General features: G+C 36.3%; 2 protein-coding genes and 1 non-coding gene across 3 annotated transcripts; 1 reads left to right on the top strand and 2 right to left on the bottom strand.

The window, feature by feature from the left end:
* Window positions 1-719: 719 nt before the first annotated feature.
* On the top strand, window positions 720-9,307 carry LOC126018755 (membrane-spanning 4-domains subfamily A member 6A-like). The gene is made up of 6 exons (XM_049780851.1): window positions 720-866; window positions 1,753-1,887; window positions 2,560-2,616; window positions 4,356-4,556; window positions 8,323-8,424; window positions 9,161-9,307. The coding sequence occupies exons 1-6, from the start codon at window positions 720-722 to the stop codon at window positions 9,245-9,247; spliced, it is 729 nt and encodes a 242-aa protein (XP_049636808.1). The 3' UTR covers window positions 9,248-9,307.
* Window positions 9,308-13,294: 3,987 nt separating this feature from the next.
* Window positions 13,295-22,837, bottom strand: MS4A2 (membrane spanning 4-domains A2). Its single transcript, XM_049780850.1, has 7 exons — window positions 22,671-22,837; window positions 19,257-19,383; window positions 18,124-18,258; window positions 15,794-15,850; window positions 14,943-15,098; window positions 14,537-14,635; window positions 13,295-13,402 (listed from the first exon to the last, which is right to left on the bottom strand). Exons 1-7 carry the CDS (start codon window positions 22,835-22,837, stop codon window positions 13,295-13,297), a joined length of 849 nt encoding a protein of 282 aa, XP_049636807.1.
* Window positions 15,319-15,425, bottom strand: LOC126019645 (U6 spliceosomal RNA). Its single transcript, XR_007499277.1, has one exon. It is a non-coding gene; the product is annotated as a U6 spliceosomal RNA (small nuclear RNA).
* Window positions 22,838-26,123: the final 3,286 nt, after the last annotated feature.

Raw genomic sequence — 26,123 nt, 5'->3', positions numbered from 1 at the left:
TCCAAAGTACCATCTAGGAATGGTGCTGAGGGAAGTTGGGATTCAGTCTGGGCTCTATAGCTTACCAATTGAATTAACAATAACTATGCCTATAGATGTTTGTTTAATACTATTCCACGTATTGAAAGAAAATGTATAGTTCATTATACATATTTAATTTATTTCATTCTAAGTTTTCATTTGACATGGTTTTATTCAATAGCTAATTACCCAGGTTTTTTTTATAAGGATTAAAAGCACTAGTAAGGATATTGTCTAATAAATATTATAAGAATATACCTAGGATTGATTCTAATATATATTACCATTAGACCTAAAAAGAAAGTGAATATGTGATCTAAAGAGTATAAAAATGATCATAAAAAGTTTGGTGAGCCTACTTATGATCAATAGATTATGATTGGGAGACAACTTTGAGGGTAAACTTCATAAAATTATGTTGCACTTTAATTTCTGTAGGAAACACAAAGGAAAATTGTGATGTTGATGGACTGCAAAATTTTTAGGTCACTTTCTTCTGAACATGGTGTTCTTGCCTCCCTGTGAAATTGTTTCTATAATGAATGAACTACTCATAAAATTGTAGGAAAATTATCATAAAGTCAGCATTTAGGGTTTTGTGCAATCAGTTTCCTTCCCTAAAGTCTGGAGAGTCAAACTTGGGAGCTCTCTGTTATAAAACTTGAATTTATTTCTCTTTCAGTGTTGATAACCTCATCATGCTATCACAACCTATGACCCACCAGAACATTGTTATTATCTCACCAAATGGCATCAATGTTCCCCAAACAGAGAAACCCATGCCTACCAACCAGAATCGGAACAATCTGTGGGGGTGTCTAAAATCAGAAATCAAAACTATTGGGGTAAGATCTTCAAAGTATGTTGCATTGGCATGGGAGGATTAAGGGAGAGATTATATATTTGGGGATAAGTCAATCATTGTGACTGTGGAGACTGTTTTGTCAGAGGCCCTCCAGGTTGAAGCATAGACCAATGGAAGCCACTTAGAGAACCACCAGAACTATCCCCAGATCATTTCTTCTTGAGACAGTGTTAAAAATATTTTTCTCCCAATTCCAAATATGAGCGACAATTAAGTTTTTGTTGTCTATGTGTTTTTGCACAGGCTTAAGCAACAATTATTATCAACAACTTCTCTACATTGAAGAAAATAGTTTAGGGGCTAAAGAGATAGTACTGATGTTAACAAATTTGCCATGCATGTGACTGAACTAGTTTGGTCCTGGATGTTTTGGTGTTTCTTAGCAACTCCAAAAGTGCAGAGTCAGAAGCAAGCCTGGGTCTAAATATTACTTAGTGTGTCCTAAGCTTCCTCACACCTTAAAAGAACACTTTATTTATAATTGTGACTTACAAAAGGCTGCATATTATTATTTGTAACAGTGATAATGAGTATTAACCTGTAATGATAATTAGTAGAAATGCATTTAGAACAACATCCTTGGTCATGATGATCGAAGGTCATAAATGAGCACACACAGGCCATGAAAGCAGAAATACCTAAATGCTATCTAAGCACTTGTCCAGATGCGCCAAGACCATCATACTAAGTGATACAATGACTTTCTTCTCCAAAGCATCTTTTTCAGACGTTGCACTTCAGAGCTTTTATAGTAGGATCCTCTCTAAGATTCAGTAGAAAATGATCCTGTGTGAGTTGCATGAGAGAGATGAAGTCCTGTCTTACCACAAATGTCCATGGATTCTCCATTTCTCTTTTTACAACAGATTATCCAGATCATGTGTGGAGTGATGGTGTTGAGCCTGGGAATCCTTTTTGTGTCTGCTCCGTACTCTTCAGATTTTTCTGATACGATTTACCTCCTGTTGAAGACTGCACACCCTTTCTTAGGCGCTTTGTGTGTGAGTAGAGAAGCTTAGATAGCTGAGATGGGGTGGAAGTGGAAGGAAACTAAGAAAGTTGAGGTGTTTCACTACACCTTGAGTGATCATTACTTCTCCCTCCGTCAGGACCAAGGAGCCAATAATAGAATGTGTCCTCCTATGTGTGAGGGTCAGGAAAACACTGAATTCATTTGGGAGAGTAGAATTTGTCTTTCAACTTATTTCTTTCTTTTTTTTTTTTTTTTTTGGTTTTTGGGCCACACCTTGCGTTGCTCAGGGGTTACTCCTGGCTGTCTGCTCAGAAATAGCTCCTGGCAGGCACGGGGACCATATGGGACACCGGGATTCGAACCAACCACCTTTGGTCCTGGATCGGCTGCTTGCAAGGCAAACGCCGCTGTGCTATCTCTCCGGGCCCTTTCAACTTATTTCTAAGCTGGCACAAGTAATTTCTTCTTGGGAAGATGGTCTTACTCTTCACCTCATCTTGAGCTATGTTGAAGCTGGATTTTTTAAAATAGTCTTGAAGCTAAAATACTTATCATGTATTTAATTGTGTCTTGCATGAATACTTATTGGTTCTTTCCTGACTGCTTTACCCATGGGAGTTTTCCATCAATGCCTTGAAAACATTGTAGCTTCATATCTACATAGAAACTTATCTAACCATTTTCCACTCTTTCTCGATAGTTTATCACCTCTGGATCTCTATGCATCATTGCAGAACGAAAAACAACAAAGATTCTGGTGAGTATAAGAACTATGTGTATTTAGAGGAGGAATTTAGGGAGAACTTCTCAAGGTCATTAACTGTGCAGAGCTGAAAACTAAGTCATAATGTATGTCCTTAGAAGGGTTAGAAATTATTTCTGTCCAATGTACATTCCTTCATCACTTGAATCAGAACCTTCATTCAGGATATTTCATTTTTCCCTATGCCCAAAGCTTAGGAGTCAATTTGAGAAAAAGTCTACCTTCTAGGACTCCCTTTGGATAATAATAAGACTTCATATTTAGATTGTCAATGATGAAGGAAACGCAGGTTTATAAAGATATTTATTCCTGTGAATTCACAATTTAAGCACATTCATTAAAGCTTAAGAAATCCTATTAAACTGTCATTCTCATGGTAATTCTATTTTTTCTCTTATATAGTGGATCTCTTGACTCCTAAAATTGTAATAGTTATAAATACTGTTTAAGAAAACAATTTTAGTCTTTAACACTTTCTGGTGAAACCCTGCATTTTGACAGGGAGAAAACACTGGCTGACTGAGATTAACGTAATCTGTAACTGTTCACTAAAGAGTTACTCAATCCTACATTTCCCAAGTAGTTGAATACAGGGCAGGGGGCAGATATAAGAACACACAGAATGTCAATGGGTAAAGCTTGGCTTTAAGAGTCTACCAAAGCAGTCAGAACAATTTGGAGGAGCTAAGAAACAGTATGTGCTATCTATCCTCTACTGTGACCCCAAATTCCCACTACTGAGCCAACAAATGAAAAGAAAGTCTGAATGGGATTAGGTAACAGTCTCATTTTGGCTCCTGAATTGGCCCAGACAGTAGCAGTGTAATCTTAGATCAGATTCCCCTTCTGAAAGATGGAGGAAGAGAGAAACTATCTCTAAGATCATTTGATTTATAAATTATCTCTTCATCAATGTAGACATGAAACTCAGAGTAGGAAAGAAGACTGAAGAACTGAGTAGTCAGGAATACAGAGAAACTAGAGGATAAACCTACTGTACCTGCTACAAATTAGCTTTATTATTTTTCTGACATCCCATCAACACCTCTTTTTACATCACTCACAGACATTCATACATTGTACCCATACTTGGGCATAGAACTTTAACTACAGCTAATATAGAATTCTACCTACAGCTAATCTTCATGACCCATGAATTTCATTCAACTCCAATAAGCCAGTTCAGATTCTAGAGTATACTTGAACCTGAGAGCCTTGACTCCATACTCGTGTGTGTGCATATGGGTGTGACCATGAACCTGTGTACACATGGGCTCTTAAGAGAGACCATGCACAAGGATGTGTGACTTGCTTGACCTGCTCCTCTGTATGGATTTCTGAGTGACATGAGTGAGAAAGAGATCGCATCAATATTTGGATACACTCTCTTGAAGTTTGCAGGTCTGATTTGACAGAGCCCTGCTATCTATTCAGAGCAAAGAATTTAGGAAAGCAATAATTTCTAACACCCTGATTTTGTCTAGAGGGACTATTTCATGTATTCACTCACTGAGTACCTTCTATGGTTTGTACCTTTGTACTATTTGTCTACCTTCATTCACTGCATATCTTTTAGATGGTTATAAGGCACCAGAGAGACTCAACTATAATTTCACAATTCTAGAATATTTGAGGTACACAAAAAGAAAAGAAAATTTGCAGAGTTCTAAGAAATGTCTACAAAACACTTGCTTTTCATTTTTAGATATTCTTACTCAGTATTTCTCTTTCAGATTCAATGTAGCCTGGCTTTTAATATTCTGAGCTGTTTATCTGCTATCGTGGGTTTCGTTATCCTCTCCATCAAACTGGCTGCTTTGGGTACAGTTTCCTGGAGATGCCACTTGAATGAAAAGGATAAAACAACAACAGAATCCTATTATTATCGCCAAGATAGTGACGCTTACTGCTCCATGACCACTATTATTCTGGCTGTGAGTATTTTAAGATGGAATGTTTTAAGACTTAAATTCTCATTATCACGTCTTTGAAAACTTTTTTTTATAATTATCTTTATTTAAACACCGTGATTACAAATATGATTATAGTTGTATGATTACAATCATGTAAAGAACACCCCCCTTCACCAGTGCAACATTCCCACCACCAATTTCCCAGATCTTCCTCCTCCCCACCCCCACACCTGTACTCGAGACAGGCTTTCTACGTCCCTCATTCATTCACATTGTTATGATAGTTTTCAGTGTAGTCATCTCTCCAACTGCACTCATCACTCTATGTGATGAGCTTCATGTCATGAGCTGCATGTCTTTGAAAATTTAATGTTTTCTGCTTTGAGTATCTGAGGTAAAACTGGGATTATGACAAGGATTTGGGATTACTGAGATAATCTAAGTAGGCAAAGAGATCACAGTAGATTCCAGCTCCTATCAAGGTTCCTGTCCAGGTTCCAGGGCATGCGTGAAATTGAACAATGAATATCATGGAGACTAATGATAAAAGCTAAATTTGGGGGGGGTGCAATAGCACAGGGGTAGAGTAGGGTGTATACCTTGCATGCATCTGACCTAAATTAAATTCCCAAAATTCCTATGAAAGTCCTCCAAGCCTGTCAGGAGTGATTTCTGAGCATAGAGTTAGGAGTAACCCCTGAACACTGCCAGAAGTGGCCCCATTCCAAACCAAAAACAAAAATAAAAACAAAAACAAACAAAAAACTAGAACTTTTGGTTAAGGGTTTTGTTTTGTTTGTTTGTTTGTTTGTTTTGGTTTTTGGTTTTTGGTTTCACACCCGGCAGCACTCAGGGGTTACTCCTGACTCTATGCTCAGAAATCACTCCTGGCAGTCTCAGGGGACCATATGGGCTGCCGGAATCCGAACTACCGATCTTCTGCATGAAAGGCAGATGCCCTCCCTCCATGCTATCTCTCCGGCCCCATGGTTAAATTTCTTTTTAGTCAAATTTCATTCTTAGAGGAGTTTCGTCAGGAAGGAAAAAAACTTCACATATGAAATTGGGAATTAAAATGTCCAAGATGGCAGAAAGAGATCATGACATGTTAACAAGAAAACGTGGTGCAATATAGGATTGGGGCTTCACTTGGTCTTAGATATTGGGTAAAGTACTGATTAATGGAGAGCAAGAAATATAAGGGTTACAAAAAGGGGTTTCTCCTTGAACAGACAAGATGTAAATATCACTATCATTTTTGCTATAACATACATATGAGGGATTTATTAAATTAACAGACAAAGAATACAGAAGGATGTATAATAATGATTGCCATAATTGGAGAAATTGAAATAATGAAGTTTAGCTAATAATAAAAATAGAATAATAATATTTTTTACACTTAAAATCTTATATTGTCAGTAATACAGTAAGGGGGGGAAAGAACCACATGGAAGTTAGGGATATATTACAGGAGTTAAGGCACTTGCCTTACATTTCTAGTTTGATCCCTGGTACTGCACACGGTCCCTGAGAAACACTAAGAATGATCTTATAGTACAGAGATAGACTACAATCAAAAAATAAATCACCCATAAGGATAAATATGTACAGAATAGTTATTACCTACCCTACTCTCCTAAAAGTGCATTAAATCAAAAGAGCTTGTTTGGTGCATGGCCAGGAAAAAACGTAGAGCTGGTAAAGTTTACATGTGAGTATTGCTCCAAATGGAGTGGATCACAGATCAATGATGCTATAATGAGAAATAGTACAAGGGAGTGTAACAGATATTGTGTTCATTGGATGAGTCAACACATGACAGGATCAAGTCCACCTTGGGAAAAATTCTTCAGAGATGTTCTGGAGAGATTTGTGTGGTGGACAAAATAATTGTTCATGGGACAATTTTACACCATCAATCAAAGGTGTTCTATTGAACTTGCCTGATGAAACAATTTCTAGGTAATATGGAAGCTTTATTTCCTCTTTAACTATATGTAAATTAACTAGAAGTACATGCAATCATATTTTATCTTCTGTCTTATCAGATGGCCAGTTCTGCAGGAACAGTTAAAATGGTAAAATGGGGAAATCTATTGGTAATTTTTTTAGGTGATTTAGAATGTTAGCAAATACCCTCATTTACAGATTCAATTATTCTGTATACTTCTTACTGCCATCAAGAAAACTGAGAGCGGGGGAGGAAGTTCAGATTATACAGAAGGGAGTTAAAATTGGTTTGTTTTTTTTAAAGTTCACAGGGAATAATCCACCTATCCTCATAAATCTCTGAGAAGAAAAATCATGCACATTTTATAAATGAGGAAGCAGAAGCTTAAGAAGCCAGGATTGTTCTAAACTAGTTCACTTTACTACCAAATAAATGATCCAGTTAAGGCTAGGCTGGAGCTGTGGCTTCTCCATCCCAGGTTTTCTCACACAGCTCTGCTTCCTTACTGAGTGACAAATTACGTCACAAACAAGTGTGTAAGTGAGGTTGGAATAATAAGACAACTGGTAGAGAATTTGCCTTACATGTATGTGACAGGATCCCCAGCATACCATAGAGTCCCCCAGCACCATCAAGAATAATTCCTGTATGTGGAGCCAGGAGTAATCCTTGAGCATCACTGGATATGACCCAAAACCCAAAAACAAGTGGGAAGGTTGCACTGGTGAAGGAGGTGTGCACATTTTTTATGACTGAAACTCAGCTATAAACATGTTTGTAACTATGGTGCTTAAATAAAGATATTAATAAACAAAAAAATGCTATGGTCTAAATGGGAGTTGTTTTAAACACCTTTGGCCCAAAAATATAGTGAGAAGAAGGAAAGAAACTTAGTGAAAGAGGATAAATACAAACATGAAAGGTTGGGGGCCTGGGGCCAAGTAGTCTCACATGTGTTGGTAGTGTTAAAAAAAGGACAGAACTTTTTTTTTGCCAAGCCAAAGGCAACAACAATGGAATCAAGAGACCCAAACTTTAACCATCTAAACTTAAAACTGGTCTATTATATTGGCAGACTGGAGGACAAGAGTGATGGTATGGGATCCACCTGAGGAACATTGGTGGAGGGAGATGGACACCCGTGGTGGGATTGACCCTGATTAATTCTGTGTCTGAAACTCAACTATCAAGGAACGGACCGCGGTTCGATCCCCCGGTGTCCCATATGGTCCCCCAAGCCAGGGACGATATCTGAGCACATAGCCAGGAGTAACCCCTGAGCGTCAAACGGGTGTGGCCCAAAAACCAAAAAAAAAAAAAAAAAAAGAAGCCTGAAACTCAACTATCAAGTACTTTGTAAATCACAATGGTTTTAATTAAAAAAAAAAAACTGGTATAAAAGAAAAGGAAAGAAAAGAGAAAAAAAGGAAAGAAAGAAGAAAGAAAGAAAGAAAGAAAGAAAGAAAGAAAGAAAGAAAGAAAGAAAGAAAGAAAGAAAAGAAAGAGAAAGAAAGAAAGAAAGAAAGAAGAAAGAAGAAGAAAGAAGAAAGAAAGAAAGAAAAATAGAAATGAAGAAAGAGAAAGAAAGAAAAAAGAGGGAGGAAGGAAGGAAGGGAGGGAAGGAGGGAGGGAGGAAGGAAAGAAGGAAGGAAGAAGGAAGAAAAGGTGTTTAAGTGAGTTCTTTGATTTTCTTGCCAAGGTGATAAATGAGCAAAGGGATTGAATTGAGGCCAAGCACTAAGTCTCAGAAATAGTCATGTTCTCCTGATGGTGTTTTGACTATTTTCTGATGATTGAAAAGGCACTGCTGATTTGATGTTTGCTGCTTTTCAGGGAACTTTGTCTTTGATGCTGATTTCCACTCTGCTGGAGTTCTTCCTCTCTGCTCTCACTGCTGGGATGTGGTGGAAACAGCTTCAATCTGGTTTTTCTGGGGTGAGTGTCCCCACCAACCTCCCAAACTCCCTGAGCCTTACCCAATGTATCTCAGTTTCTGATTTCTGTTGAACTATGTTAGCAAGAGTATCAGAAGGAAAAAAAAAAAAAAAAAAAAAAAAAAAGAGTATCAGAAGGGACAATCTGTTCCAGGCCATGATATACTCATGATAGGCAATACTTTAACAGAGATGAAAAAAGATGAAGGAAGTATAATGCAATGGGAAATTTGCTGACTGTGAAGGCAGCCAAATGTGGGAAATGAACGAGTCACTTCTCGTTTCAAAATGCAGAAATCTGAGACATAGACTTGCTCATCTCTGTGGTATGAATTTTCTTCCTGGACTCAGTTGACTAGAACTTGGTGTGACTTTCTTTGTTTTTGGCAAGAAGAGCATTTTGTCATGTGACTATATTCAAAAAATGTCTTCTCTTATTTTCTTTTTCAGCCATTTAAAATTTATTTTCCCTTACAATATATTTAAAAATAGTTTAATACAATTCCATGAGTCACCACTACCATAGATTCACATCTTCATTTAAATAAATTAAATGATCTATCTAAACTTTTATTCGAGGTAGCAAAATGAAAATGAATGAATATAATATTAAAAACTGTTTATTATGTTATTATGTGTGTTATTATTTCAGAATAGCTAAGGTTTATATATACTATAAACTTACTGGCATGAATGAAATAAAATCTGAAGAAAAAAACTTACTTTGTTTCTTCTAGAGTGTGCTTTTCCTGCCCGACAGTCACAAGAATAAATTCTCATCACATACTAAAGTTGAGTCTTCGTATGAAGAACTATTAAATTAGGAAATATAAGTCAATTTCTCAGAAGTCTGGTGTTGATGAGAACATGTGTAAGCCAACCAAAGAAACCCAAGCTAAGAAAGAAAAATCTTAAATTCCTGAAATGTTATGTAATAGAACATTAAAAAATTTTGTTTTTTGAATATATGTTTAATAATTTAATAATGGTCTCTGGAGTTACTAAATATTGGTTTCTACAAAATCCCAGGACTTCAGACTACCATTGACTACGTTGACCAAATAGTCACATTATTCCAAGAAAACTAGATAAAATAATGAAGTCATAGAAATATTTTTTTGTTCCCTTTAATTTCCATCAGGAGTTATGTGATTCTTTTTGTTGTTGTTTTTGTTGTTGTTATGTACTTTTACAGTAGATTTATGGCTTCATCCACATATTTGACTCATTTGTATACATGGACAAGAGCCCTACAATCAAATCTTAGGAGTGATATCAATAATTAACTTCAAAATAAAATCTTTATTTGGTGATTACGTTGTGTGCTCTCTTAACACCACCAAACAGTTAACCCAATTCAGCTTCGACTTGCCAGAAAATAATAACAAATTCTCAGTCTTACAGAATTTTTAAATCCTCCCTACCCCCCATTTTAGATTTAGTTTTTCTCCCTTTGGAGTTAGTATTTCTCCCTGCCCTCTACTTTAGATTTAGTGTTTCTGTACTACTGGAGAAATTGAATAAAGGCTCCTAAAAGAACTTTTAGGATTAATTTGCTTTGGTGACTCACAGAACTTGGGAAAACTCTTATTTGCTAGATTACCTATAGATGGCAAAAAGGATATAGCTCAGGAATATCCAGATGGAAGAGGTCTAAAGAGCTAGGGGTGGAGAGGAGTACAGAAGTTCTATATGTTTTCTGGCTGACTCACTCCATCTGAGTCTTGCCATGTTCATGTATTATCAAGCTTCAACTGTCAATAGTTCTCACTGTCATGGTAAGTGGGAGGTCTCACCTTAACCCTCAAGTCAATTGGAATGCAATTCTAAACTTAGTTTTAATTAGGAGTTTAATTAAACTGTTTTACCTGAACAATTGGATTTAATTGTTTTAATTAAATCCATATTACAACAGTACCAGCAAGGAAGTCAATTAGCAATCAAGAGTGGGAAGAGGGATATGATTCACTAAGACAGAAGTATGGAAGACATATTAGCCAGCAGAAGTAACTTATTAGTTGTGGCTTTTCAGCAGGCATAGGGATGTAGGGGAAAGAGGAGTCACTTCCCCAGGACAAGAACTCTCTTGAGGAATCCCTAATGAGGAAGGCTCTGGGCCAGAAGTGTAGAAACTACAGAGCATCTCTGTTGGGCATGACTCAATGCCCCAAATTTATAACATCTAAATTTCAACATCATTAAATTTTTAGTGATTTAGATAATTTTTGGATAAATTTGAATAATTTTTTGCTACTACTGTTTTTTAAACAACATAATATTTTATTACTTGCTAGCAGAAATTTCCATTTGATTATGTCTATTTCCTTCTCTTTTTTATTAACTAATACCTTTATTTAAACACCTTGATTACAAGCATGATTGTGGTTGGGTTTCAGTCATGTAAAGAACACCCCCCTTCACCAGTGCAACATTCCCATCACCAATGTCCCAAATCTCCCTCCTCCCCACCCCACCCCTGCCTGTACTCTAGACAGGCTTTCTACTTTCCTCTTTCATTCTCATTGTTAGGATAGTTCTCAATGTGGTTATTTCTCTAACTACTCATCACTCTTTGTGGTGAGCTTCATGTAGTGAGTTGGAATTTCCAGCCTTCCTTTCTTTTGTCTCTGAAAATTATTGCAAGGATGTCTTTTATTTTTCTTAAAACCCATAGATGAGTGAGACTATTCTGCGTCTATCTCTCTCCCTCTTCTATTGACCATCTAAGGTCATTTATCACTTCCTCTTTCCTTCCATTACCTTTACAGATGTCTTATTCTTTTACTCATATCATCACCCTGATTATTAATTTCTCTGACTTCTTTTTGTTCTCACTCACCTTTGCTGTTTTCACTGTTTCATCTCCATGAGTAGTCTGGAACTGACTTATCAGTGTGGACTTCTGCAAAGTCAGCAAATACTATGTCTTATGGCTAACTATTCTCTCATTTTTGGATCACTCTATTCAGGGCTACTTGATGTCTATTATAACAAGGCAGTTTTCTAAGTTTTGCACCTTATACCTTTCTATTTTTGTATGGAAAATTCATTTGACTTCACTTTTATCCCAAAGTAATTCTGTTAGAGAATGCGTCTGCTTCATTTAATAATGGTTTCTCTAAAATGAAACAAAATCTATATTTCCAGATATTTTTCTTTACCAGAACTCTATTATATGTCCTGGGGTATTCTCCACTTTTCTCTGGTAAAATTTCCTAAAAATCAGAGCCTAAAACTGAGCTGACTTTTTAGGTCTGTTCATACTACACCCCTTTAATAAAAACAGTTCCATTAGTATTAGAAAGTGTTTTTTGACCTTAGTCTTTCTATGTCATTGTGCCAGTGAATGTGTTCCTGATTCAAAAAATGCACATACTTTTGTGAGACTAATAATTTCATTGCCCAAAATATATTTTTGTATTGTTGAAGGGACATAAAATCTTTTCATATAGAAAATTATGTATGTTGTGTACATTTTTGTATGTATTTGGTATGAAAAATTGTTAACCAAGGGAAAATAAAAGTTGTAACCAGAAAAATTTAAATATTAAAATAAAATTTAAGATAAATGTTAAAGAAGATTCCACTTAGGCAATCAGAGAACATTTCAAGCCAGGGAAAACTTGTGAAGTGGAGAAGCCCAAAGTACATTCAAGTTGAAGATGTATCAGAAAATTTTAAATGAATATAAAATGCACTTAGAGTCAATTTATTAGAAATTATTAAGTACAAAGTACATTCAAGTTGAAGTTGTATTAGAGCCTTTTAAAGTAATATAAAGTGCACAGAGTTAAATATTAGAAACGTTTAAGATTTGGACATTGCTTAGATATACATGTGACCCAAGTATATTTTTATAATAATCTCTTTTTTAGAACACTTTTAATTTATACTGTGTTTTCATAATTGCCTTTTAAGGCCAACTGAAAAATAATTTCTAATATCTTGATTTTACATATGAGAAAATCCAGATTATGTGAAAATATTATTAAATGATTTGTTATTAGTCCCTTAATTCAAGCAGTAGGTCTAAGATTCTACTGCAGACTCCTGCATTTGATCATCAGAGATAAATATACCATATGACTGAACACAAACAGGAAAAAAGATAGCCTGATAACCTAATATGAATACACCACAGGTTTAATACTTGCCTGCAAAGTCTATTCAAATATTCATTTATATTCTTAACTCAGCTCCTAAGATTTGTCCATTTGTCCTCCTAATTGCTTCCAAATTCAATTCAGGATCATTTCTTTCTCTCTTTTTCGCTTTTCTACTTTAAGATTTCTAACCCAGAAATATGTACTGGACATCCATAGAATGTTAAAAATTGGTAACCCTATTATGAAAGACATAAATGTTGGCAACTTCAAATACCTGTGAGATCTCAATGGACTTTTCCCTCAAGATGCCCATGGTCCAGTGAGGGGATAAAAAAATATCGTGCACATCTTGCTTGGGTGAATTTCCAAAACTCAGGAATAAATATGATCTAACTTTCCAAGTTTTAGCTCAATTCTCAACCAAGGTTCCCCTGATTTTCTAGTCCCACAATTATTAGTACATAGTAAAGTATTACTTTTTATATGTTGACTTCCCAGATAGGATGGGTATGAGATAATAACAGAAAACAATAGGAATCAATCACCTCTGCAAGTGGGCCTGGGTTCATTTAGATCCACAGAAATAATTAAAACTAATTATTGCCATCTGGGGAATGCATAATTGTTCAACTTTCAGATCCTCAGTTAGCAATGTTGGCAGAATCCCCTTAAACACAGATGAGAAGTGTTGTTAGTAACCCTTTAAACACAGATCAAGACATTCTGAACCATTTGCCATAGGTCACATGATCTGAGCACATGATTTTACGAATCAGGAGGAGAATCAGTAAGCTGCTTGTTCTCTCTGTCTTCCAACTCACAGTAAATAGATGAATATATGTTTACTTCTTCATATAGACGATCTTCTGGAATCTAATGAGGAAACATTATTTGATAGTTTATTAGATAACAAGATATTAGATATTTCACTATTATTATGCCATAATCTATACTAGCATAAGCACATGATCAATTACTCATACGCTATTGATTAAATTACCGATGCATCAATGCTTTTATTAATTATTATAATTGTTGGTTATTAAGAAGTATTCACAACAAATTATGAATTAAATATTTATTAATCATTCATTTTAATCAGTTATTATATTTATTGATTTAATAATATAGATTAGTATAAGTGAATCTTATGATTTATAATATTATAAATATTGGCTAAAATTATTAGATAGTAAAAGTACCAAGGAACCTTTACCACTGGAAATCTTTTCTAGAAGTTTATCTACATATTCTCTCCAATTCTTACAAACTAAGCTAGATTGCTTTCCGTGTGAGCTTAAAGAGCCAATATCTCTCAGTGACACATTGGTGAGATTGTGACATCTAAGCTTTGGTGCGTCTTCCATCTTATTTGTTTTCAAAGGAAAATAATTTAAAAAATAAAGCTGTTGGACTTGAACAGTGAGTCATATCAGTCATATCAGTGAGTGAGCAATTGGAGACAATGTTTTATCTAGGATATTTGAGAAGTGTATGTGTATTAAATATTTGAGGGTTTTTTTTTCCACATAAAAGCTGTAATGCCTGAGGCAGAAAAAATAAAAATGCATCTGGTACTCTCATGCATTAGGGGAAAATGAAGAATGAGAAAAGAGGACCTGGGAAGGTGAAAAGAAGGAGCAATACAAAGTAGTAAGGGAATTACACTTGAACAGGAAATAAGCCAGACACTGTTCCCATCACTTGTTACACGATCATACACTTCTTATGCTCAACACAATTTGAAGCATTTTCATTTCCGAAAAGGACAAAGATCCTCTTTTCTTAACCCTCCATCATACTGGCTGAGCTATGGATTTCCTTCAAGTAGAAATTGATTTACAATATGAAAACTGGAACCCAAAACGTAACTTGGTGAAGCAAGTCTTTTAAAAAAAAAATGTTCATGAAGAAACGTTTGTTTGCCTTTTTTTTTTTTTTTAATGAGAAAGTACAAATCCTTTTAGCTTCCCTGCTATCAGGATGTAATACCAAGTGACCACCTACCTGACTTTTTTTGATCATGTCTCCAACTCCATAAACTGTGAGTGACACAGCACAGCAAAAACCCAGAATGGTGAGACACAGGATTATGGCTACAATTTCCTATTGAACAATAACAACAACAACAACAAAAGACAGCAGAGTTATCCTTAGATGTCTCCACGGTGCTGTTGTCCTCATCAACCCCTAATGTCTGTGATCAGTTTTTATGAAGTGACTTAAATGTGGGAAAATAACTCAAGGTTCACCTAGGAATAAAGTATTTATCTGCATGACCCTAGAACACTAAATTATGACAGAAGCAACAAAAATATTGAAGCGTTGAAAAGAGTATTCTAGTTTATAGAAATAGAATTTTCTTATTTAGATCAAGACCTAAATTCACACCATTTCCACAAGCAATACATACAGTGGAAAAAGAAGCCAGAAAACAGAAATCTATCTGTTTAGCTTTCTTGCAACCAGAAATAGAAGCTGCGCTCTTCCTTAAGTTCATACACAGGAGGACGATTCCTGCTCCTGACCCGATGATGCTGACAGAATTTGCTCCCAGGCGCCCCCAGACCTGGAGGTAAAGAATACACACTTAGATCTGGGCTTACACCGCTCAGTATATTCTATCAGCCTATCTATATTTTCAGGGCAGGAGGCAACTAGTAAACTCTGCATTGGTTCCAAATACAAATTGAAAAAGAAAATTGTGGATGTACAGTTATTGTTTAATATGATTTGATCACTTTCTTACCAGGAATGCACATGATCTCTCCCCATATTGTATTTTTTTTTTAAATATGGAATGCTTCACGAATTTGCGTGTCATCCTTGCGCAGGGGCCATGCTAATCTTCTCTGTATCGTTCCAATTTTAGTATATGTGCTGCCGAAGCGAGCACGCCATATTGTATTTTTCATTAAAATGAATCATTTATTTCATGACAGATGATTGATTCAGGGGCAAGTGTATGAAGTGGGAACATTTTTAAATAAAGTTTCAAAGTACTTCCACTTTATTCTTCTTCAAATGACACAGTTGATAATTTACTTTCATGTTTTAGCCATTATATCCAATGTAGAACAGAGTAATAAAGCCATATGTCCTCATACTATATTCATATAATATAAGCTCATAATATATTTACATATTAAATACATAAATGATTGTTTACATATATTTACATGTTTCAGGAGACACTGTGACTCCCTCCAAATTCTAGGTGTATTTTTTAATCTCCTCAACGATGGCAAAAGAATTATAACTCACCAGGTAAAGTTCATTTTTCTTTTCACAAATAATTGACAAAATTCCAGATATAGCAAACTGTTCAAAAGGAAGAAGGAGAGATCACAGTAAGTCTGGAGTTTTCTATGTCACTTTTCCCCTTAACCAACAGCATAAGGTAAAGTTATGGGTTTTCTATAGAGTTATTCATTAGTGTTCCCTTCTTTTTTTTTCTTCCTCTTTTTTTTCCCCTCATAGATTGCTCTTTCAAATTAAATGGGCATCTGAATCACACAATTTTACTGTAAAATGTACAGATTCTTATTCCATGTGGTTCTGAATAGGACTTGAGCGTCTTCATTTCTGCCAGGCTTCCTAGGTGGATTCATCGAATCCATTAAAATCTAATGATTCATTGAACTTTACTGGAGTAGCTGGTGTTAACAGCACTTAAAGCTTGGCTCCACATTAACATTCCTCTGGTGTTATTATAACAGTTTTTCTGTATACATGTCCTATGTGTCAGTAACAACTCCTTTAGGCAAAAATATATTTGTGATATATATATATATGTATATATACAGACCCTGGCATATATTCTATATATGCAAATGATGAAAATGTGCTTGGAAGTTTATTAGAACTAGAGCCAACTGCAGGGATTCAAAAGCATATCAATGATCCAGATTCTGGGATGAATTGGGAAATACTTAATAAGCAAAGTGTTTGGGATAGAATGATAGTAGAAAATTATTTCGCATAAAATATAGCAACAGTTTCAGATAGTCCTTAACAAGTGATCCTAATTGTAAGTAATTAGCAAGTAAAGACCAACTTGGTGAGATCATTTTAAGGTTATACCTATGTTCATTGCAGCACTGTTCACAATAGCCAAGATCTGTAAAAAACTGAAATGTCCAAAAAAAGATGACTAAAGAAATTCTAGCATATAGTAACAATAGGGGTACTACTCAATGGTAAAATGAAACCTTGACATTCAATAATATGTGGATTTGATTAGAAGGGATTATGTGAAGTGAAATAAATCAGAGGAAGGACACATGCTAAATTATTTCACTCGCATTATATAAGGAAAAATTGGAGCCAGCGTTTTATATATATAAATCAGGGTCAGAGCAATAGCACAGCAAGGAAAACATTTATTTGCCTTGCAAGCAGTTAACTTGGGTTCAATCCCCAGTAACCCATATGGCTCACCACCCCTGCCAGGAGTTATTCATGAATACAGAGCCAGGAGGAATCCCTGAGTAGTCTAGGTTCCCCGCTCCCCACGAAAAAAAAAGAAATCAAGAGAATGGGCAGTGTTAATAGTAACCTTTAAACTTTCACTACAAAACTGATGTTACCAAGAAACAAGTGAGTGAGGAAAGTATGAGATGTGGGCTATCAGGAAAAAGCAAACTAGAAGTGATGTAAAATGGAGGATCTTTGACCCTGGTGGTGTTGGTTGTGCCGTAACTTTATACACCAAAAATAAATTCCCACAGAAATATTTATACTATTGTAACCATATCACTAACTATTACTTTCACCAGGATAAAGTAAAATAAGCAAAAATAATATATGTCCTTGTGAATGAAGTACTGATAGAAAATCAACATGAGTTGATGAAAATACTGATAAGCAAAGAAATCTCGATAGGAAAATAGAATATGATGTTCAATTTCTTTTATAAAAACATTGGATTAGGCAAACTACTCATTAATGACTGAATATGATGACAGAGATGACTTGAGGAATGATGAGGAAGAGAAGTAGAAAAATTATCAAGGGATATGCAAGAAACCTGTCTGAGGTGATGAGTCTACCCATGATATTGATATGTTAATGTTTTGGGTTATTTTTACTTATGTCAAAATACAATTATATTTCTTAAATTTGTGCAACTGATTGTTGATTATAACTCTTTAAGGACTATATCTTTATGATCTCAACAAATTTTCTAGTTTCTAAGCAGTACAGTAAATACAAACTTAGGATATAAAAACACATAGACGACTTTCTACAGCATAATAGGAGTTCATTGAACACCTTTTGATCTGGTTATCTCTATTGAAACAGTATTCCCACTCTTCACAAAGAAAAGTTAATTGATAAATTATATAAGGAGTGGGTTCTCCTCCCCCATATTTGGATTCTAAAATTTTAGGGCCGACATTTGGTCATTTTACTTTTATTAATCTCAAGTATTTCATCTGATAAAAGTGTGACAAATGTTATAATGATGTTATAAATGCATTTATATAATCTAAATTCAAATAGTGTAAATAGCAATTGGTTAAGTTTGATCTGGGTAAATGACAAGCATGTATAATGTTATTTTAGAGACAATTTTAGGTATATATACTCACAAGTACGGCTCCCCAAAATGGGTAGCCCACTTTGAATGACGAAAAAATATCTTTTTCAAGTTCTGAAATCTTGATTACAGAGCAGATGATTGTTCCAAAATAAAGGCATATTAAAGCAATCATAACTTGTGTTACCTGTAAAAAATGCATATGTTTTATGAAATATAAACATTTATCCCCAAGTGTGTATGAATGTCTTTAAAATTGAGACCAACAGCTGCAGAAATAGCATAGTAGGAAAGGTATTTGCCTTGTACATTGCCAACTTGGGTTTGATCCTAGGAATCCCATATGGTCCCTCAAGCCTGTCAGAAGTAATTTCTGAGCTCAAAAGCAGGAGTAACCCCTGAGCACTGCCAGGTGTGGCCCCAAAACAAAAAAAAAATTGAGACCAAGTATGAGAAATTGCTGTAGTGTCTTAAGCAGTCTTGAGAAATTATCTAAATATGTTATATATTTATATCTCTAGCATTCTCAGACTTAATAGAAACATAACACAATGCAGGGACAGTTGATATATTTCTTTTGTATATGCCTTTATTAGCTTAATAATGATAAATATTAATAATGGGTATTTTCATAAATGAAATATAATAATTTATAAATATATAATAAATGTAAATATTTTATAAATATAATTTATAATTTTAGGAATATAACATGATTAATATAATAAATATAAACATATAATTTACAAAATTATAAATCCTTCCCAGGGTCAGAGAAATTCCTCTATGGATCTTTACACGCTTGGCATACAGGAGATCCAGGTTCTATTCCTGGTCCCCCAAATACAACAAAAAGCATCCCTTCTAGAACCAGGAGAAAGCAATCCCTGAGTACCACCATCTATGGCTCGAACCATGTCCATCTTCCTCATCCCCATCCTTACTCCACAAAATTCCTAATAGTAAGATGTTAAATTAATGCACCAGCAATCGCCAGATTCTATTCAACATTCTTATCCAACTTTTCAAGAACAAATGTCTCCCAATGACTATTCCACGGTGCCCAGTTGGTATAGCTCTACTAGACCTTCATGTCTCATGAATCAAGGTGAAAACATTAACCGACCCAGCCAAATACTCTTTCCTAGAGTCTGTCTCTACTCAGCCTATACGAGGTTCACTCACCCCCAGGAATTCCAGTTCATTCCGCAGAACTGTCATCCAGGTACGTTGCGGCCGAGATTGGGGAGTCTTAGAAGGCTTCTCTAGCAGTGGGTTGTCTTGGAAAGGTTCTTCTGCATGCTCAATCACACTGTGAAAACGCAAATTCAGTCATGCAAAAAATTCTCTAACTCCTTATGCGAAATTCTCAGTTGCAGAAAGCAGAATTACGATTGTTTTTATTTGGTTTTTATTTGAAGGACACAGTCTCCGGTGCTCAAAGGCTGCTTCTGGCAATGCTCAGAGGAGCATTCAGGGCAAGGATGGAACCCAGTTCCCCTGCATGGAAAGCCTAAGCTTAAACCTATCAATTGATTAAAACAGCACAATTGTTTTAGAAACAAGTCTGCAATGAAAATTTTCACTGAATTAATTAGACCCCTCAAACTCAAGAGTGTTCAAATTAGTGGCCAATACTTATGATTAGATGAACCAAAAAGAAGGAAAAACATGCCAATTTTCTTATTATAATCCAGGGTAAACTATCAAGCTGTTTCCCATAATTTATGCACAACATTAAAGATAAAAAAATCAAATAAATGTTTATGCATCTCATTGCCTTTTTAACATAGAAATGTATATGAATACATTTTGTTGATATCACACTCAATTTCACATCTATTAAAAAATGGTTTCAGGGGAGTCTAGCAGGAGGAGGTTTGGCAGGCCCACGCCATACCGGAGGCCTGCTTGGCCAGGCCTAGGGGGGGTGCGGGACTTGGGTAACCCCAGCACCCCTCTGCCGCCTTGCTCCAGATCTCCAGGGCTTCCCCGGGTCACACGCCTGGGCAAGCCGGTGAGTTGGGTCCCTTGGTGGAGCTTGAAGGTACCCTAGGCCTTCCCCCACTATCCATGCGGCTCCTTAGGGAGGGTCTGGGTGGGGCTCTGAACTTCTGTTCTCCCAGCTTCTTGAAGGATCTCTCCTTCCTGGGAGCCGGGAGTCTAGCAGGAGGAGGTTTGGCTGGTGCTGGTAATCTCTGTCCAGTCTACATTTACCCCCGCGTGCACAAGAAACATTAATAGTACTCTCACAAGAAACATTAATAGTACTCACTACCATTGAATTATGTTTTTATGTATGCAGAATGTCCATTTTGTACTCTGCCCTTTTGCATACCCCTTCATAAATTTATATTTCTCTTTAACTTCTTTATCTCCTATCATCATTACTCCTTTTTTACCCTTTCTAACTTAAGTACTGTTGAGTCCTAATTCACAGACCAAAGTGGTGCCCTAGAGTTAACACCCACCCAACTATTTTAAAAGGCATAAAAAGGACACATATCTTTTCAACATTTTATGGGTGTTTTCTTTGATGGCTATAACTTTTGCTAATTACTTTCTTATACAGTGATGATCCCCCCCCCCATGTTTTTTATCTTCTCTTTGTGAACTGCTCAATATGGAATTTGGTGTGAAAGAATCCCTCAGTTTAATACTTATGTTTGAACCAAGTCATGGGTCTTGTTGGAAATGTTCTTATGCCCCCATATATCTGATAGCACCACGTGGCTTTATATCTTGTTTGCCTAGGCACACTAACATGGGAAAATACTATACATACCAATAAGTTCTTATCTAATAGAAATGGGAACACACAAATCTTGTAGTGCAATGAGACCTTACACCCTGAACATTGACATAAAGACCTGGCACAGGCCTCAGAAGAATGGGCATTCTCCATTTACCCCTTGATCTACAGAAGACATTTACAAAACATCCAAGGTTGTATATAACATCACCCGGAGGCATTCCTGTACCAGGGACGACCCTACAGCTGCTCTGACATCGATCTACTCAAAAGAGACATCCCTTAACACTGAGAAGACAACAAGAACAATGACCTGCTTACTGGACAGGGCTTGCTGTATTGCCCCTTTATGGTGAGGTTTGTCTATAACATCACCTGGAAGCAATCCTCTACCACGGAAGACCCTACCACTGCTCAGACATCGTCCTGCTCAAAAGAGACTTCCCTTAACACTGAGAAGACTTAACAACAACAACCTGCTTACAGGACAGGGCTTCCTGCATTCCCCTTTCATGGTGAGGTGAAACGAGAAGGCACTCCACATCATGACTTCAATGTAGGACATGCAGATTCCAGAATCTTTAATACAGAAACATGAGACCAACAACAGAGACTGTGTGATAAGTGTGTTGGCGCTACGGACAATGTCTTGGAGTGAACGATAACTTTCCTGAGGCCTAGAGCTGGTCTTATGCCAGGAAACTTCAGGGGTAGGATCTCTTTGTATTTAGGCCAAGGCTATTCCTTTCCATGCCTCTCATATTTTGGTGGGCCTATGCAAACAACAATTGCCACTCTAACACCGTTTTTACTGTGCTCCTTTGACTCTAATCCCTAAAACACACCCACTTAAAATTTGAGGTTAACTTAAGCTAATATGCATGTACATGGAAATGTAAAAAATACTATGCCTCTAATGTTTAAGGAGTTATGTAAGTTTGATGGCTTTAGATTGCCTTGTGTGCTGTTAATAAATATTATAATGTGCTACAATCTGGGGACTTGAGGGACAAAGTAATTGCACATGGATTCTGTTTTATTTATCTTAACTTTCTTTGGTGAAAGTTCAAAGTTAAGATATCAGCAAGGGGACTTCTTCTGATAATTATGTTATGGGTGTCCTTCCACTGTAACTTTACCTTATCCTCTTTCTTTGCATTTTTTGTTCTCATAATTCATAATAAAAATTATAAAAAAATGGTTTCAAAGAATCATTTGAATTTTTCCTGTTTGCAAGTGATAAGGAAACTAGAAATATTGTTCCTTCTAAAGCCTGGAGATATCATGAATATTTTAAAGTTCTATCGATGCCCCAAATTCATCATTCTATATCTCTAAAAATCTTTAATGACAAGATTTAACATATAGTTATAATTGATATTCAAAGAAAAATAAATTATACAACAGTACCAGTTTGAACTTCAAAGACATATTTCTCCTAAACAAAGGGTAAGATCTTAAAGGTATCTTAGTAATATCATCAAAAGTATTCAATACTAACCAGGAAGACCATTATCCTGTTACCAATTATCCATTAAAAGTGGCATAAAAATTGTATTTAAAGTAAAATCCCCCTTTGTCACTCTCAAAAGAGATGGTTTTGCTTGAAAATTTATTTACTCCTTACTCACATATAAAGCAAAAATAACTTCTTACCAACCAACCAGAGAAAACTTTTGGGCAAGTATATCAAATAACTGGGTTTTTTTAATATTCAATAAATATATTTAATTAAATATTGAATTAAATTAGTTGGGAACATGCCTAAGTACACAAATTGGCAGCTCTGTAACTATCCTTGGTTTTTTAAATGATTAGCAATAAGGGAAGAAAATTCCTGTACTTACTCCGAGGCCTCTTGTAAGCTTGGAAGTGCAATATCTTTTCTGCTTCTGATTTCCTCACCCATTTTAAAATCAACCAGGCTATTCAGTGAAGAAGAAAATGGGTAAATGAGCCTTGGAGACTTCTTCTCACAGTGTGTCCGCAATGGGCAGTCAGGTGGTTGGCTCATGCATGACTATGATAACTATCTTCACACTGATGATATTTGTCACACAGATAATTTTCTGCACTGATTAAAATCAATAGGGCTTTTCTTGTTATGATGAAGAGCAAAACTGAGTAGGTGACTTGCTAGGAACTATTGGGTCCTAAACTCTGAACAAGGAGGGATGCCATTTTGTAAAGGCCACATGGCAGACTTCTCAGGTTCTGAGCAGAGAGAGATGCCATTTTGAAGACTGTGGTATAAGCCACATGCTAGGTCTTCACAAGCCTATTTCCACAGGCACCGCATCAAGCTGCCTGGCCATATCAGATAGCCTATCAGGGAAGGACAAGCGAGCAGTAGGAAGGTACCCTAGACAATAGCCAGTCATTTTAAAGATCATCAGAAAGCTGGAACCTCCTTATATCCTTTCCCTCTCTAGTCTTTACCATGATCTTGGGCAGAGCTCATCTCCTTCAGGAGGTGGCCTTCACTGGCCAGTGTGGGAGTCTTGTTGGTAGATGGATTAAAGAATTATTAAACTTTATTCCAGTTGTGTGGTCTTGTCCTTCTACTCTGCTCCCAAGCAGACCTAGATTGAAATAAAGACATTTGAGATGCCTGCAGACTAATTCTGCTGGGAGTAGTGGTATATACAAAATATCAGATCAGACCATTTCTTTAATAATATCTTTCCTTAAGCACTGTGATTACAAACATGTTTATAGTTGGGTTTCAGTCATAAAAAATACACCCCCTTCACCAATGCAACATTCCCATCACCAATGCCCCCCATCTCCCATCTCCCTCACCCCCTGCCTGTTTTCAAGGCAGGGATTCTATTTATCTCACTCACTACCATTGTTATGATAGTTGTCAGTGAAGTTATTTCTCTAACTGCACTCACCACCACTCTTTGTGGTAAGCTTCATATCTTGGACTGGTCCTTCCAGCCCTCATCTCTATAGTCTCTGGGTATTATTACCATGCTCAAGATCTTTATTTTGGGGGTTGGCCACACCCGGTGATGCTCAGGGGTTACTCCTGGCTATGTGCTCAGAAATCACTCCTGGCTTGAGGGACCATATAGAATTCCAGGGGATCGAATAACTGTTAGTGTGTCTGCCTTGCAGCCTGCATCACTACTCCGGCCCCTCAAGACCATATTTTTTAGCTATTTCTTTTTAAGACAGTGTGACATAAAGTTGTTTCTGATACTACTGTTTTAGGAATATGATTCCAACACCATCATCAGACCATTTAGAAGTCTGTCTGGAAAGATCATAAAGGGGTTAAGGCACTTACCTTGCATGCAGCTAACTCTAGTTTAATCCTTAATATTGCATATGGCCCCCTAAGCATTACCGGGAGTGATCCCCAAGTATAGAAGAGCCAGGAGTAAACCCTGAACACAGCCACGTGATCCTCATTCTCCCCAAAATAAATAAATCAATCCCCACACCACTTAGTGGAGGTTGAGGAGGTGATAAATAAACACAGGGAAAATAAACCAGAATGTGCTTCTTTGTCTAGATATTTTGCTCATGTACCTATTCAGCCAAGTCTATGATATATGCACTTCTAGAAAGCCCGTCTTCCCTGACCAAGCCCTATTTCATTTTATACATAGTCTACAACTGAAGCAGTTTAAAAATTCTGTGTCTTAGTTAATGCATCTCTAAATCTTATTTTTATATGTATTCTCTTTCTCTTTCTTCATGTCTTTGGAATATGAGCTATGTGATTTTCAGCAACATATAATCCCAGAAACCTAACTTGTTTCTGAGAGTAAACAGACATTCTTATTTACCACGAGTGCCTAATCAGGCCTACTGCCAAGTAATAGGTTCATTTGACTCCCACAGGAAAGACTTCAAGCATTAGTTAGAGAAAGAAAAACTAAAAAGAAAATGGTGCATTGGGGGAAGAAATAAACTCAACAGTCCAGAGGTGAAGCTGAAAGAAAATGCCTTTCCAAGGAAGACATTAGAAGGACAGAAAGTGTACTTACCCATAGAGCAAGAATGGGGACAAACTATCTGCTAAAACAAAAATGGGTGCTGCTTTGTTTTCTTTGATTGGTAAGGAGGGGCAAGACAATGGAAACTCTTCAGAATGGCAAAAATTAGGGAATAGAAGGTTTAAAAAAGGAGCTCGAGATAAAGGCACATTTGGGGATCTATCTGGTACGGTTTAAGTAAAGGAGAAATATTTCCTTCACTTAGTTTGCTGCAAAGACCTGCACAAGATTCTTAGAAGAAAGTTGAAGCTTCTATTCTGTAAAGACTCCTCTCTTCAGAGGAAAGCCGATAGGAAGGGGATCTTATCCTGCAACTTATCTTTCTGTGCAGATCAGGAAACTGCACATTGATTGGTTTAAGCTTGCATCTCTGGGCCGGAGAGATAGTACAGTGGGTAGAATATTTGCCTTGCATGTGGTGACCTGAGTTTGAGCCCCAGCATCTCGTAAGGTCCACCCCCAACTTGCTAGGAGTAATTTTTGAGAGCAGAGCCAGGAGTAGCCCCTGAGTACCACTCCTTTTAGTTGAGGTGGGCTTAGCAAAAAGGACTTTATCTTGGATATGATGGTGTATGTTTTTTTTTCTTTTTTAACAAACTTGACTTGCTTCACTTTAGTGTCATAAATAGCTAGGTTATGGCAAAATGAATATACAGGTCATTTTTACAGATTTGGGATTCTTCAGTTCAATTATAGACATTACATTTTATTTCATATTATACATGTAATGTTTGTGTGTTACATATAACATAATAGACCATTGATTAAATTATAAATTTAATATATGTATATTAAATATTGTACCATTTATCTGGAATATTGTATTATTAATTATGTAATAATTGCAGATAATAAATATTATATAATAATGATCAAGACAGTATATTAGACATTGTATTGTTTATCTGGAACATGAAATGTCTTCTTGTTCCCCAGAACAGTTAGATGATTGTGTGAACAAAGTACATATATCTAAAAAAAAATATATATATATATACACACACACACACACACACACACACACACACACACACACACACACACACACACATATAGGAGCTGGGGTGATAACACAGCAGTAGGACATTTGCCTTGCATGTGGCTGACCTGGACAGACCTGGGTTTGATCCCTGGCATCCCATATGGTCCTCCGAGCCTGCCAGGAGCGATTTCTGAGAGTAAAGCCAAGAGTAACACCTGAGCACCACCGGCTGTGGCCCCCAAACCAAAAATGTATATTATATAAATATATATTTACTATGCTTTTATAACAAAATTTTATTTATTTAT

Source organism: Suncus etruscus, chromosome 9, assembly GCF_024139225.1.
Source record: "Suncus etruscus isolate mSunEtr1 chromosome 9, mSunEtr1.pri.cur, whole genome shotgun sequence".
NCBI lineage: Eukaryota > Metazoa > Chordata > Mammalia > Eulipotyphla > Soricidae > Suncus > Suncus etruscus.
This window is presented reverse-complemented; position numbering and strand designations above follow the sequence as displayed.